General features: G+C 42.3%; 1 protein-coding gene across 3 annotated transcripts; it reads right to left on the bottom strand.

The window, feature by feature from the left end:
- Positions 1-3522: 3522 nt before the first annotated feature.
- lrrc28 (leucine rich repeat containing 28) lies at positions 3523-16179 on the bottom strand. Of its 3 annotated transcripts, none has more exons than XM_082534124.1 (10): positions 15993-16179; positions 8355-8595; positions 8218-8258; positions 7952-7989; positions 7732-7869; positions 5948-6154; positions 5753-5855; positions 5173-5357; positions 4911-5070; positions 3523-4825 (listed from the first exon to the last, which is right to left on the bottom strand). In XM_082534124.1, the coding sequence occupies exons 2-10, from the start codon at positions 8520-8522 to the stop codon at positions 4756-4758; spliced, it is 1110 nt and encodes a 369-aa protein (XP_082390250.1). In that variant the 5' UTR covers positions 8523-8595; positions 15993-16179; the 3' UTR covers positions 3523-4755. The 3 variants fall into 3 exon arrangements, with proteins under 3 accessions (XP_082390250.1, XP_082390249.1, XP_082390248.1); XM_082534123.1 differs by lacking the exon at positions 15993-16179 and adding an exon at positions 9010-9114; XM_082534122.1 differs by lacking the exon at positions 15993-16179 and adding an exon at positions 8877-9112.
- Between the last annotated feature and the right edge of the window lie 210 nt (positions 16180-16389).

Genomic DNA, 16389 nt, shown 5'->3' with positions numbered 1-16389 from the left:
GATTCCAAGTTATCCTCAGGCACATGCTGTTTGACAGCTGAGCAACCACAGCAAACAAGCCGGCTGTGGACAAACATTCTGCTATCAGTGATATTTGGACAATGTTTGTCGCTGGCTTATCAAATACTACAGTCCTGGTACTGATCTCTGTGCAGAAGAACAGATGTTATCTTTGGGAGGAAAGAGCAGTTTTTATTTCACCTAAATCAGCTTCAAATGGAAGTTGGGAACAACTGTAGTTCAGGAGGTAGAGCAGGTAGTCTACTGAGGCTAACCCTAACACCCCACCAACCACCACCTTGGACATAAATGATTGAAATCCTCAGTATCTGTCATTGATGAAGGAAATTGTACAAGTATGACAACCAGATACATTAAAAATGCCAGTATATAATATACAGTGGGGCAAAAAAGTATTTAGTCAGCCACCGATTGTGCAAGTTCCCCCACTTAAAATGATTACAGAGGTCAGTAATTTGCACCAGAGGTACACTTCAACTGTGAGAGACAGAATGTGAAAAAAAAATCCATGAATCCACATGGTAGGATTTGTAAAGAATTTATTCGTAAATTAGGGTGGAAAATAAGTATTTGGTCACCTCAAACAAGGAAAATCTCTGGCTCTCACAGACCTGTAACGTCTTCTGTAAGAAGCTTTTCTGTCCCCCACTCGTTACCTGTATGAATGGCACCTGTTTGAACTCATCATCTGTATAAAAGACACCTGTCCACAGCCTCAAAGAGTCAGACTCCAAACTCCGCCATGGCCAAGACCAAAGAGCTTTCGAAGGACACCAGGAAAAGTATTGTAGACCTGCACCAGACTGGGAAGAGTGAATCTACAATAGGCAAGCAGCTTGGTGTGAAAAAAATCAACTGTGGGAGCAATCATCAGAAAATGGAAGACATACAAGACCACTGATAATCTCCCTCGATCTGGGGCTCCACGCAAGATCTCATCCCGTGGGGTCAAAATGATCATGAGAACGGTGAGCAAAGATCCCAGAACCACACGGGGGGACCTGGTGAATGACCTGCAGAGAGCTGGGACCAAAGTAACAAAGGTCACCATCAGTAACACACTACAACGGCAGGGAATCAAATCCCGCAGTGCCAGACGTGTTCCGCTGCTGAAGCCAGTGCATGTCCAGGCCCGTCTGAAGTTTGCCAGAGAGCACATGGATGATACAGCAGAGGATTGGGAGAATGTCATGTGGTCAGATGAAACCAAAGTAGAACTTTTTGGTATAAACTCAACTCGTCGTGTTTGGAGGAAGAAGAATACTGAGTTGCATCCTAAGAACACCATACCTACTGTGAAGCATGGGGGTGGAAACATCATGCTATGGAGCTGTTTTTCTGCCAAGGGGACAGGACGACTGATCCGTGTTAAGGACAGAATGAATGGGGCCATGTATCGTGAGATTTTGAGCCAAAACCTCCTTCCATCAGTGAGAACTTTGAAGATGAAACGAGGCTGGGTCTTCCAACATGACAATGATCCAAAACACACCGCCCGGGCAACAAAGGAGTGGCTCCGTAAGAAGCATTTGAAAGTCCTGGAGTGGCCTAGCCAGTCTCCAGACCTCAACCCCATAGAAAATCTGTGGCGGGAGTTGAAAGTCCGTGTTGCTCGGCGACAGCCCCAAAACATCACTGCTCTCGAGAAGATCTGCATGGAGGAATGGGCCAAAATACCAGCTACTGTGTGTGCAAACCTGGTAAAGACCTATAGTAAACGTTTGACCTCTGTTATTGCCAACAAAGGTTATGTTACAAAGTATTGAGTTGTATTTTTGTTATTGACCAAATACTTATTTTCCACCCTGATTTACGAATAAATTCTTTACAAATCCTACCATGTGGATTCATGGATTTTTTTTTTTCACATTCTGTCTCTCACAGTTGAAGTGTACCTCTGGTGCAAATTACTGACCTCTGTCATCATTTTAGGTGGGGGAACTTGCACAATCGGTGGCTGACTAAATACTTTTTTGCCCCACTGTAATGTGGGTTAAGAAAGTAGATAGTAGGTTTTTTCTTACTTCATGTGAACATACCACATCAGGCTCTGAAAACACCATCTGAGAAATCTTGACTTCTCACAACACCAGTCCATCTGCACAAGGATTCGCAATCTTTTTTGGGGGGGTTAATCCTCCTTTTAAATGTAGGTTTCCTTCAGATTCATCTGAGCTCACATGTTCAATTTGCACTGATGACTTTCTCGTCATGTGTTCCTGCAGTGCTGTGTTTATGTACAAATTCATGAGGCTTTGCTTTGCCTGTGTCTTTATGTGAGCATAAAGTATGGACGAGTGATATTTCCTATGTGCAGGCAGCTGAGATGGAATAGTCCCAGAGGGAGGGCAGAAAGCTGAAGCACCAGTCAGAGAGGATCATGGTATCACATCTGTCTGAACATGTCATCGATCCAGGTAATGGAGCTGCTCCGCTTTCCTCTCAACAACCCTCTGTTATTATGCAGCAGCTACAGATGGACTCATTGCAAAAAATGCAAACGATAAAGAAAATAAGAAATGAAAGGCGGGGTATGCTGCTAGCATGTTCAGCGGGGGATAGCTGGTATATCAGAGGAATAAATAAGGAAAATAAAAGTCTGACTCAGGAGTTAAGCAAAGCTCCCCTGGCATGCTTGGCTCGAGGCTAACTGGCACAAGACCTTCCTGTTGGCCGGATGTTTTTTATATCCCACATAATGGGGAGCCAAAGAGCTCGACTCTCCTGACCTACTGACACAAACAACTGTTATAGCCAAGCAGCGGAACTTTAACTCTAACAAAAAAAGAAAAAAACATGCACTCTTAGTTGTGAAATGCAAAGAGAAGGAAAACAGAAGATTTGAACGTGTTCATGTTTGAAAACTTTCAAGTGGAAAGTGTTTTGGGTGATCTGGGCAGCAATTTCAATCATCTGTAAGGCATCAGTCACATGAAAGAGAACAAAAAAATAAATAAAATCTAAACCTGTGTCGTTTTATAGACTGAAGTCTTCCACTACAAACGAAACTAAGAAACAAACTAAGTGAAGTGCTTTATTACAAATAACAATTCTCATTCTCGTATCTTCTCCTAGTGTCTGTTTTTCACTTTTACTTGTTAGCTTAGTTCAAATTACGTAATTAGTTTAGGGAGGGAGGTTCTGGGTTCTGGCGATTGTGTGGCTGACCCAAGGCTACTTCTTTCTATTTCTTTTTCCCAGATCTCCAGACCTTTGAGTTATTGTTGTAAAGGAGAACGGCATGGTGGTGCAGAGGTTGGTGCTTACATGGGTACAGTCAAAAGGCGACTACGGCATGTTTTCTGTTGTGGCTTTAACAACATATTGTAAGACTGACATGATTCTCACAAGCTTCAGACCTGAGTCACATTAAAAGCTGTGTTTTCTCAGACATTTCAGAACTTTATGTAATGGATCTGATAATAGATGCTTCTGTCCTCTCTGCAGTTTTCTTTATGGACAACTGTTATGATGAACTCTCTTTTGTAAGAAAAACACAAATTCAAAGTCAAACATCAGTCAATATTTACTGCCAAACAAAACAAATGATAAATTAGAACTGTACAATATGGTAATAAACATTACACACACACACACATATCAGTTCAACAAGAGAAACACACAGCGCTGCTTGTGTTTAAATCTCTCTTTTTCTTCAGGCAGACAGTCTGTGTCCTTTAAACCCTAAAAAGTGTGAAAATCTGACTTTTTGGTTTGTGTATTTTTTTTTTTTTTTAAACACAGAGTGTGTTATTATAATTCTTGTTATGACAAAAAGACATTGCTGTTAACATATAAAACGGTCAAATCTTAAAAGCTGATATAGAATATAACAAACTTTCTCATAACCTGTCAAATAAATGCGAGTTAGAGGTGTCACGATTACATGTATTGAAAATCCTGATATTTAAAAATGAAATGTAAATATTGTGTCAATGCACAATATGAAAAAACTTTGTTTTGTATGCTTTTGTAGGGTTAAGCATCATAGCATCTCTCGCCATGTCTACGAATTTTGAGTTTAATTAACTGGCCAATAAACAAAGTTAATGAATCTGACTGAAAGCATAAGTACAGATGTTTCTTTTTCAACCACTCATATTACAATATTATAATGATGAAGTTTAAGTCTGATATCGTGACAGCCCTAACATGAATCCTTGGCTCATTGTCTTTAGTAGGTCTTAGAGTTCACAAAAACTGTGACTAAGAACATGACTTCATGCAGTATGTTGTCTCAAATGTAGATTTTCTATTTTAGACATTCACTTTAATTTCTTCTGAAATTAACACACATCAAACTGATAAACATTCTTTGAACTCACAAACCTTCAAATATTCTTCGGTTATCATAAAAACAAAAGCATGCTACAAATGTTAACACCTCAAAGATCACTCTGCAATCAATGAGTCTGCTGCAAAAAGCTTCAGTGGAAAAAAACATCTTATTCCACAAAGATGAAAGTGTTTGTTCTTAAAAGTGCCCAGTTATGAGTGGGTAGTTACCATTTAATGAGCACTACTGTGCACTGCTGCTGACCTCCCCCCCACACAAACAGGAATGCAAAGCTCTGAAATGTTGAGCTTTGTGTTCATCATCTGACCTACCAAACATCTGCATACGCTGCTTCTGTCAGGTTCTTTATCAAGTAGCGAGCCACAGACATTCAAGATCCACAGCTGATGTTATATGTCAGTGTGTGAGTGGGGGAGGGGAGAGAGAAGGAAATGAGATCACCCCTGGAGGTCAAAGGTTCGGAGGCAGTGACTGGAGCAGCAGTAGGCTACAAAACTCACAGTGGTCCTGAACAGGAGAGGAGAAGGACGTAAGTATGCATGTTAAATCCTTCTTCAGGGGGAAACTAAAAAAGACGGTGTGTTTGCCTGACCTGCGGTGCACTCCTGCCAGGGCGGTGTCACGGAGGGGGAAGAGTTTGGGGTAGATGATCGTGAACATGGCTTGGCTGCATCGGTGACAGTGACCGAGGGGGAACTGCAACAGATCCCGCAGGCTCTTTGGGAGGGTGATGGGAGGCAGCAAGCTGAGCTCTAAAAACAGCAGTAAACAAAAAAGGTGCCGTTAAAGTTTGAAGTTATTAAATTATAACCAGCAGGTGTTTTCTAACTTAAGAGTGAACAGTGTCTGCTCACCTGTTGGGCGGCGGTGGTAGATGCGGTGCAGCGTCCTCATAGCCAGCTCCTCCAGGGGAACAACATGTTCTGTCTCTGAGCCCACCACCTTCACTTCAGCTGGCAGGCCAACCAAGGCTTCACTTAATTCCTCACCCAGCATTTCACCAAGTCCACCCTCCAGCGCTTGAGCAGATAAGCCACATCTGCAGGACAACAACACACACAAACACAAGTATGCAGCCCATTAAGTCTGCAGTTGTATTTAGTAAAGATGCTACAAACCACCTTTATTTTATACAAGACGTATATCAGTATCCTCCCCTCACATGTGCAGATCTTAAGATGATATGTTAAGACAGTTTCACCACTATGCAGAGGATAATACTTACCACCTCGCTCTTGTCCCAACCAGCCACATTCTATATACATTTAGTATTTACACTTTTCCAACAGTCTGTGGGCTAAATACCAGTTAATTTTCTGGCTAACTTATATCCAACATCATGGAATTGCATTTCTTTTTCACTCTGCTTATCAGCAATGACCTTTATCAGTTGTCTTAAACTGTATCTGTTGAGCTGTTGGGATGGTGTATTACCCGCTGCAGCCGATAACTTTGTTGTACAAGTAGGACGGGAGTCCTTTCAGGTCCACGTTGTTGTCAACAAACACAAACTGCATCTCCCGTGATCTGCCCAGATCTGAAACACACAAAGATTTCAACACCACCTCGCTCATTTTATTGTCACCACTAGAGCAAATAACGGAGGGACAGAGAAGAGGATTCACCGACCCAGTGGTAGGAAAGTCAGCCGGTTAGCTGCCATAGAGAGCTGGTTAAGGCGGTGGAGCCAGCAGAGCTGCCGGGGAACGTGGCTCAGCAGGTTGTGGTCCGCTGTCAGATTCTGTAGTGAGAGACAGCGATGCAGTCGGTCCGGTAGAGACATCAGCTGATTCATCGACACGTCAAGCGTCTCCAAGTCCTGCAGATCACCAATCTCTGCAGGTGTCACAAATATGTGAGAGATGTAAATCTCAGATAAAGCTGCAAAACTTTATTATTTGAATGAAAAAAAGAAAAAAGAAAATCCCAGTTTTGTCAAACTTTTATCAGAAATTTGATTTGTATTTGTTGTTCCTCGCTGGATGCCTTAAAACCAAAGGGTTTCCAAACATCTCAACTAGACATAACATCTTTGTTGACAGGTCTTTTTTTCATCATCTTGGCTAAAGCTGATGTAAGCCCATTATACCCTCCTCTTAGAAGGAGGCAGGAGCCTGTGGGATTTCTAAAGCAAAACGAGAGCATCGCTGCAAAAAGAACAGCAGCACAGTCAAATGATTATATTATTTTCGAACCACAGCTGTAACTGAATATACTCTCTGGTTTTGGTTAAGTATACTTTGATATAGGGCTGGAAGCACTGTTTCTCATCACTACTATTTTTATTTTGCACACACTGTCTCATAGTTAGGATGAAATTCAGTCAACAGAAATTGTGAGACTCGAAAAAGAAATTGTTGGTGTTGTCACTAAGTTCAGGAAACATTCCTGGTAAATCAAGAACCATGGCAAAAAGAAAACAGGCGTTACTGAGAATTTGACTATGGGCACAACAAATAATAATCTAATGGTTTCAAGTTATTGACAAAATCCACGGAAGGTAACTATTTTTATTTATTTTAAAGTATATGAAATTGCACAACCTCCCTTCAGCTTCAGCTACACTACTTACATGCGCCTCGATAATCTGTGTTTAAAAAAAAATTTAAACAACTTTTCTCTCAGGTAGAGCTCTGCTGCTCTCTGCTGGCAATTAAAATATTTACAAGTCGGGAAAACCAAACACGCTGGGAAAAAAAAGCAACAGTTCAAAGTGATTTTATGCCAAACATGAAATATAAGTCTTACTCTTACAGAGAAATTGCTGAAGCAGGTAAAAGCATTACCAATACACGTATGTTGTACATGTTTTGCTCTTTTTTTGTAATATTTCAGAGTAAACGATTTTATTCCACTAGTGTTTTGTTTTGAAGCTTTTATGTAAGACAAGTGACAATCAAGAGTTCAAACATGAATACATTAGCCAATCGTGTTGTTGCACTGACACGAGTACAGAGTAGAATTTTATGACAGTTTCCAGCGGACATCCTCCTTCTCTGTGCTCATAAAGACACAGCTAAGCACAGTTTTTTTTAAGCTTTTCTTGGTTTTCTATAATGTGAATAAGCACATTTTGTTCAATGATCTCATTTAATTAGGTCCTAATGATATAAAAATGTTGCCAATGCATAGTGTAAGTATAACGTTTGTTGTGGGGGAGGGGCAGGGGTTAAATTCTGGTTTGTATCAGATTTCGCAAACATTAAGCATTCAGTTTGTGCTGCTGCAGTGTATGGTTGGCACAAAATCAGAAGGAACATCTGGACTTGCTCCAAGACAAACCACTGGTCTAGGTAGCTGTACTTAAACCGATGCCCCTGAATAAAGGACTCAGGCTAATATAAGATAATGTAAAATAATTTAAGCCTCTAAAAGGAAATCTAAAAACAAGACAGACAACTGTTGTGTCTTACCTGGAGGAAGGCATTTGAGCTGGTTATTGGACAGTCTCAGGTGCCGCAAAGACCTCAATCTGCCGATCTCTGGACAGAGAACCTGCAGGGCATTATTGCTCAGGTCTAACGACTGCAGTCTGGCCAAGTTTCCAATAGCTGGGAATGAAACCAATCTTAATATTCAAACAAGTGAATTAAACACTGTTATTAATATTATTGTACTGGACAATGTGCTTACCCTCGGGAATAATGACCAAATTGTTTGAGTGCAAATACCTGAAATGTACAAGCAGACAAGTAAGACAATTACAGCTCTGGTGTTTGCTGCTGAAAACACCTAAATGTGAGAGACAGTTAATCTCATTTAGTGATGCAACATCTGGTGGTTAACTTCACTAGAAACCTCTTGATAAACACAAAACACACCATCAATCTCCGACAGCATGTGTCAACTCTCTGTTGTCATCATTTATAAAACAAAACTTAGTTTAGCAAAATACTTACAGTTCAATGAGATTTGGGAGCTTTTGAGCAAGATTGTCAGGCTGATAAAGACAGAGCAAAAGCAGAAGTAGTTAGAAATTTTCTTTGGGTTTCATAAGTGTCTCATATGGTAAAATGAAAATGCACTGTGTGGATACCAGTGTAGTGAGTGAGTTTCTCTTCATGTAAAGTCTCTCCAGAAACTGCAGGCCTTCATCTTTCAGCAGCTCCACGGGGAAAATGTTCAGGTTTTTGTAGTTAAGAAACAGGTTTTTGTGGCGCTCCTGCTTGGCCATGAATATGGTCTCATGAAGTTCGGTTGCCATTGCTAAGGAGACCTCTCGTCCTCCGGTGGAGGAGCCCTGGCAGTGCCGCCTACCTCTATGGCATCACTGGATCCTGACAGACAAACACATGAGCAGACGTCCTGACAGATATTCCAAGCTGCAATGGCGACATGAAGTGGACCCAGACCACATTAACAGGGGGTTTTCGTGTGATGTGCAACTACAGTTAATGGCTCACGGTTGCATAAAGTAGGAACCTGTTAGTTCATTTAATATTAGACAAAATTAGACGCCAAATGACACACAAGAAAACATAATAAGTAGTAATTTTAAACTATTAGCATGACAGCTAACAGGCTGCTACTGTCCAATAACATGAAAACTGTAGTTTACCTCAGCTTTGCAGGGCCATTTTAATCCCCTTTAAACCTCACATATACTCATAACCAGCTTAATGCGCCATATACGATGTCAAAGGTAAACTACCCGTTAACTAGCAAATGGTTGCTAAACAACAACAACCAACCACGGCCAGACGTCAAGGCTAACGCCTTCTTCGTCGTCTTCTTCCTGTGGGGAAGTTTTCGGCGGACTAGACGGAGCGAAGGGGCGTTACTGCCCTCTTCAGGTCATTCGTGTATTTCTATTTCCGTTTTCTCGCGAGATGACACAAAAAGAATGGGCTCTATGGAACTGTAGTCCAAACATGTAAATATTTCAGGATAAACATTTTTGTTCTCAAGTTATTAGTACATTGAAGATATAATAGATATAATATATATGAATTGTAGCTTATACCGACTTGTATATGAGGCTGAACACTAAAGAAGGAGAAAAAGACTTTTGAGACTGTTGGTGGAAAAGTATAGAGAAGGTTGCACTGCGTCTTTGTGGATCGAGAGAAAGCATATGATAGGGTGCTAAGACAGAAACAGTGGTACTACACGAGGTTATCAGGAGTGTTGTAGGGTTGCAGTACATAAATGAGGACAGGAAGACAGCTATGAGGTATAGGTGTGAATGAGAGGGACACAGCCGTAATGGTGAAACTGCAAGGAGCAGAGAAAGTGAAAGCTGATGACTTTAAATACTTGGGGTAAACCGTCCAAAGCAATGGTCTGTGCACAAGAAAGGTAAAGGAGAGTGCAGGTAGGGCAGAGTGGATGGAGAGGAATATCAGGGGTGATTTTTTATCAGGGCTGGACTGGGACAAAAAATCGGCAGAGGCATTTTGACTAGAGACCGCCCCACGAGGTATTATAGGAAAAGCCATAAAGCCTTTGAATGAAAAGAAACGCTGTTGTGACAGTAATGTACACTGTCTTGTTGGTATGTATGTATGAATTCTATACATTTTACACCAGATAAAAACTTTGGTTGTAAGATTCAGATAATTATTTATCAAAAACTAGACATTTTAAATGAGAATAAGAAAGAAAAGTATTTCTTTGTGCCCCCCTTTCCTTGTCCCCTACCGGGTACCCTGGCAAAACCTTGCTAGACCCGCCCCTGCACAGTTACCAGCTGTCAGCTACATAGAAAATGATTTATTTTGTTATTTGTCTCTCAGAAACAGTTCATAACTTTCCTTCAACTCCTTCATGTCACCTAAAAGGTAAACCTGTTTCTCCATCACCTGTTCAGCTCTGATGATTCACTAAGGACATCTCCTGGTTTCATCTTCATGTTTCCCTCTCACCACATATCCAAACAGATATCATGACCAGCAGCTTTTACAGCTGTGGCTCCAGCAAACATCCGCTGAAACTAGAAAGTAATATTAAATAAATTCTAACATCAGCTGATCAAGCTTAAACGTGCTGCTGTTGTTTAGCGTGACATCTGCTGGTTTCCTCTTTCTGGCGCAAAGTGGGTGATAAACAAACAAGAGAGATGAGACTTGCTTCAGAAAAGCCAATTAGCTGATCATTGATCAGTTCCATGATTGAAGTAGCAACAGGAGAGGGAGGGGGGAGAATGAGAGAAGAAGAGGCAGTTGTGCAGCAAAGACACAGAATAACTCCAGCTTTGTGTCTTTTTTTCATTCTAGCTGAAGTACAGATCAAATCGCGTCCCTTTTAACCTCAATACGGATACCTCAATACCATTTTCTTCTGTTTGCCTTTGATAAGACTGCTTTGAGAGCCGTTACTCAAGCAAGGAGGAGGATGCATCCAACCTCCTTGGCTGTAATTGGTCCAGCCCAGAGTCAACTGTTACCAATTGGCCAATCCCCCACCTTTCATTGTTTATACCGTTACAAAAACAAACAAACAAACAAACATTGGCCCATAAAAACAAAAATTCACCATCCAGTCCAGCTGTTCCTCAGAGGGACATATCTGAATTAATACTAATAAATGGGACTGATAAATTCTTACTTTGTGGGTTCCCTTCACACAACTAAAAGAAAGTAATAATAAGTAAAACAGTGCTTTGTAAATCTTGTAGCTTATATGTGGGTGTTAACAGAATTTAAAGTGAAAGTAGTTGCAACACTGTCACAGTGATAATATATATGGAGTATGCAATATTAAGGTGTATATGCAGAGATCTGTACAAAAATTGCAAATTTACAGGTTAGGGGTAATTACAGTTCTATTATGTAGTGTATACCTGTGCAGGAACACAGTCATAGGTGAAGAAGGTGTACAGGAGTGGACTGAGCACACAGCCTTGGGGAGTCCCTGTGCTCACTATCTTTGTACCTGTTGTCCTGATACCAACTCTGACTGACTGGGGTGTCAGTTCAAGAGTGAAGAGCTTTTCCACCAGTCTGCTTGGGATGACGGTGTTGAATGCTGAGCTGTAGTCTATAAACAGCATTTGAACATAGGTGTCCTTATTTTTGAGGTGTGAAAGGGGCTGTGTGGATGGCTGCATTAACTGCGTCCTCAGTAGTACGATTGCGCTGATATGCAAATTGCAGAGGGTCTAATGTATCCGGGATGTCTGCTTTGATATGGGACATGACTATCTTCTCAAAACAGTTCATTACAATTGAAGTGAGTGCGATGGGGCGATAGTCATTCAATCAGGTTATGTTGTTTTTCTTGGGGAGGGACACTATAGTGGTAGACATGAAGCATGTGGGCACAGCTGATTGGGTGAGGGACAAGTTGAAAATGTCTGTAAACACCTCAGCCAGCTCTGAAGAGCACACCCTCAAAGTCAGTCACTGTCGCGGGTTAATCCTCCTCAGAACCTTGCATACCTCAGTCGAAGTCACAGTGAGTGAAGAGCTCTGTGCTGCCCCTGCTGGTAGAATCCCTCTGTATCGGTTGGTGTTGAGAGTGTCGAAGCGAGCGTAGAACTCAGCTCATCTGGTAGCGTGTTGCAGCTGGAAATCACTAATGTGTTGCAGGCCCTGCCACATGTGTCAGGAGTCTGAATTGTTGTAGTGTCCTTCCAGCTTCAGACTGTTCTGCCACTTGGCTTCCCTGATGGATCTGCGCAGGTCATATCTGGCCTTTTTGTAGCCCTCTGCGGCACCAGAGGCAAATGCAGTGGAGCGTGCATGCAGCATGGAACGTACCTCAGAGTTCAACCGTGTTTTCTGATTTTGGATATGTTTTGTATCGCTTGGTGGGGACAATATTGTCAATGCATGTGCTGATGCAGCTGGTGACCACTGATGCATATTCCTCTAAATTCACAGAACCGTCCTCTCTTATGGCAGCAGTCTTAAACACACCCCAGTTTGTAGCTTCAGCAGAGAGACGGTGAAATCCTGATCCTAAAACAGGAGAAGGACAGTCTGTCTTTCCCAAAATGGATCTATCCCCAAATTACCTGAAAAATCTAGACAAGGCCATTCTCAAGGATCTTTTCAAAACACATAACTGCAAGGAAAAACGTTTGACTTTTAATCTGAGAGAACAGCTTGATAACATTACTGTCCCAATCTTCACCAAACACCTGTTGGCTTTACCAAAAAGACTACTCAGTGTCTCTGAAAACAGGGAAGAGTACAAGGAAGTTGTGAAAAATTTCACTAAAGATCTGGTAATGCACGCTATGGCTGAAGGAAATGAGACGGCAACATGGCATCCAGATACATCTGAGTTTATTATGCAGAGGGTTTCCCATAAGATCTGGAACAAAATTTTGTCCAAAAACTACAAAATGTCCTCAGAGAACATTTAACAACGCAGCCTGACAGTATACAATGAACTCCATGAAAGGTTGCCTTCTCCAGTACTCTTAATGAGGTCAAGCAACTCAGTGATTGACGAAGTAATCGTCAAAACCTTCCAAAAACATGCCAAGTTGAAGAGCCAAAATGTCATCTTTAGGGCTTTCTCATGCCAGCGCTAAAATGTAACTGAAACGCGCATGCGATTATGTGACAAAACTCTTAAATTGGCGTAAAATATTTATTTAAATTGGGCATCTAAATTTAATTTCTAAATTTAATTTTAAAACCGCCCTCCTTCCCTCATCGCCAGCTGGCCATGGCAGATGGCCACCCCATTCCAGAGCCTGCTTCTGCCGGAGGTTTCTCTCTTTTAAAAGAGAGTTTTTCCTTCCCACTGTCGCCAAAGTGCTTGCTCATAGGGGGTCGGAGTTTTTGTGTATTAATGTAGGGTTTTGACCTTACAATATAAAGCACCATGAGGGAAGTGTTGTTGTGGTTTGGGAAAACACTGGAGTAGAGCCTCTGCATACAGAGAGCTGTGTGCCTGAGATGGCCATGTTAAACTCACTGACATCACACAGAACCAAGACTAGAAAAAACTGATAAAGAGTCCCTGGCGAAGTCTGTGGTCCCCACATGCTTCAAAAGATCCACCATCATCCCTGTGCCCAAGAACAGCAAACCCTCATCCCTGAACGATTACCGGCCAGTTGCAATGACCTCGGTAGTAATGAAGGTGTTTGAGAGGCTGCTGAAGAACATCATCTCCTCCTCCATCCCAGACACCACAGATCCGCTGCAGTTCGCCTACAGATCCAACAGATCCACAGAGGATGCCATCGCCCACGTCCTACACACCACTCTCAGCCACGTGGACAAGAAACAGGGTAACTATGTGCGAATGCTGTTTGTTGATTACAGTTCAGCGTTTAACACAATAGTGCCCTGCAGACTGTTCACAAAGCTGAGGGATCTGGGACTTAACAGCCGTCTGTGTGCATGGGTGTTGGACTTCCTCACTGGCAGAACTCAGGTGGTGAGGGTGGGCAGGTGCTTCTCCAACAGCATCACCATCAACACAGGAGCACCTCAGGGATGTGTCCTCTCGCCACTGCTCTACTCCCTCTACACTTCAGACTGTGTGGCCACCCATGGCTCCAACACCATTGTGAAGTTTGCTGACGACACAGTGGTGTTGGGTGCCATCTCCAACAACGATGAGGCGGCCTACATGGATGAAGTGAAGAATCTGGCATCGTGGTGCCAGGACAACCACCTCCAGCTGAACGTCAGCAAGACCAAGGAGCTGGTGGTGGACTTTAGAAGGGGTCAGCACAGAGACTACAAGCCCATTATCATCAATGGAGCTCCAGTGGAGAGGGTGCAGTCCTTCAAGTATCTTGGTGTCCACATCTCCTCAGACCTGACATGGGCTGCCCACATTCAGGTCCAGACCAAAAGGCTAGGCAGCGCCTGTATCACCTACGACAACTGAGGAAGTTCAGGGTCTCTCCAAAGATCCTCAGGATTTTCTATACAGGCGCTGTGGAGAGCATCCTCACACAGAACATGACATCGTGGTTTGGGAACAGCTGTGTGAAGGACCAAAAAGCTCTCCAGAGAGTGATCCGTACAGCAGAACGCTGCTGCAGGATTGCTCTCCCCCCGCTTCAGGACACCTACACCAGGAGATGCCGGACTAGAGCAGCGCAGATACTGAAGGACCCGTCCCATCCTGGCAACAAACTGTTCCAACTTCTGCAATCTGGTAGAAGGTTCCGCATCTTCCGGGCAAGGACAGAGAGACTCAAGAGGAGCTTCTATCCCCAAGCCATCCGTGCCCTAAACACACACACCCGCCCTCTCACATCATCTATAATTGACTGAGTCAGGACTCTTCCAGGCACTCTAAACCAAGGCACAATGTACATTTCAATTCCTTTAATTTTAAATATGTTTATATTGTCTATCCTGTAAATAGTCAGATGTCTATTCATATTAATGTACAGAATTCACCTGCTTGCTGCTACTACTGCACATTCACCCAATGTATATACTACATATATATATATTAGGGGTGCAACGATACACAAAATTCACGGTTCGGTTCGGTTCGATACTTTGGTGTCACGGTTCGATATTTTTTCGATACAAAAAAATGTTCATGCCTTTTTAATTTGTCATTTATTAAAATTATAAATATATATTTTAACTCAAAAGTACAGTTTTTAAATTTAACCCTAACCCTTGTGCGCGTTTTTTATTTTGACAGCGAATGCGCACCTGCGGACCACTTATGTGCAGCCCTGGTTATTTAGCTCGTCATATTGCAGCCACAGAAATTCTTTTGTCCATGAAACCATAAAGCTGCACTTTCTTTTTGCCTTATAGTCTCATTTGTCATAACTTCTCCGTTTTGTGGTAAGCTTTTCTTTGGCTGTCACTTCTTCACCGACCTGTCTTATTTGGCTCAGCAGAACTAAAATATATATACTGCTACTTTTACACACGGACTCACATAAGCTCAGCGATTCTCTGCGCGATCAACCTCTCACATGTTTAAGCTTGCTGCGGGAGATTTCACTTGTCATGTTTGCATAGTAAGCTAACGATTAATAAGACGATGTCAGAGGAATTGGTGCACAAATTATCATCACTCACAAATCAGTGCTGTCATTGCAAAGTGAAAGCAAAAAAACAAGCGCAAATTCAAACGCGATTTCAATATGTCACATATTGACAGTGGCTCACCGATGCCAATGACATAATTACCCAGCTACATTTCTGAAAGAATGCAAAAGCATTGACATATATTTTTCCTACAATAGCCCGACGGGCAGGGAAGAGATAGATTTTTGTAGCCCGACTGGAAAGATCGCTAGCTCCAGGACGTCAGGCTAGCGATTTTGCAAGCCCTGTATCTGATTGAGGAATCACTCATCTTTGGAAAAGAGAGTTTATTACAGAGAAATGTCTCTTTCCAAAATAAAAGCTATACTATCCGCTTCTTCTGGGCTATATTCTCAGCAGCATAAGGAGAATCACGTGCTAACAGCTGTCTAAATGACTCGGCTAAAGTTAGTAGCATGCTTGTTGTTTTTGTCTTTGCACTAGGATGATGTCGGTGTAAATGTGCAGTCATATTCGTTGTGTTCCCACTAGTGCTTTCAGGTTAATCTCGTTGAAATGACCTTAACGCCACAACAGGCAAATCTCCGTTAACGAGCTACCGCCGATCGCCCCGTGCATGGGGCTAGACGGCCAACACGTTAACGAGCTAACTGCGCTAACACACTAGTTCACACCCATGTAATTGAGCATTGCATGGCACATCCAACATACTGTTTTACTTTAGTCCATGACTCGCTTACCTTCAGGGTCATACGTCACATGAAAACCAAAATAATTCCAAACGCCAGATCTGAATGAGAGTGGGGGAGGTCCATCTTGCAAGGAGAGCTTAACTTCTGTCTCGCTAGCTTGCCCTGCGCTCTTCCTCCTGACTATGCTGTCTGTGTTGAGCGCTCAGTGGATCTGCGCTCGACAGTGCAGCCTAGGCGGAGTAGTCGAACACAGATTCACTGAGCGCTCAACACAGACAGCATTGTCAGAAGGAAAGTTGATAAAATAAATTACAAATGTTGTATTGTTCGATACATATGCGTACCGAACCGAAAGCACTGTATCGAACGGTTCAATATCGATACGAATATCGTTGCACCCCTAATATATATATATATATATATATATATATATATATATATATGT

The sequence above is a fragment of the Aulonocara stuartgranti genome, assembly GCF_965226115.1.
Source record: "Aulonocara stuartgranti genome assembly, chromosome: 1".
NCBI lineage: Eukaryota > Metazoa > Chordata > Actinopteri > Cichliformes > Cichlidae > Aulonocara > Aulonocara stuartgranti.
Note: the sequence above shows the minus strand (reverse complement) of the source record. Positions and strands in the feature narration are given on the sequence as shown.

What these genes read in the sequence shown, in the direction of transcription:
- lrrc28 (XM_082534124.1), bottom strand. Translation starts at nt 8,522, where the DNA reads ATGGCAACCGAACTTCATGAGACCATATTCATGGCCAAGCAGGAGCGC. An exon ending in GCTGACTTTCCTACCACTGG is followed by an intron (nt 5,856 to 5,947) that starts GTCGGTGAATCC and finishes TGTGTGTTTCAG; the next exon opens with ATCTGGGCAGATCACGGGAG. An exon ending in CTGGCAGGAGTGCACCGCAG is followed by an intron (nt 4,826 to 4,910) that starts GTCAGGCAAACA and finishes TCTCCTGTTCAG; the next exon opens with GACCACTGTGAGTTTTGTAG.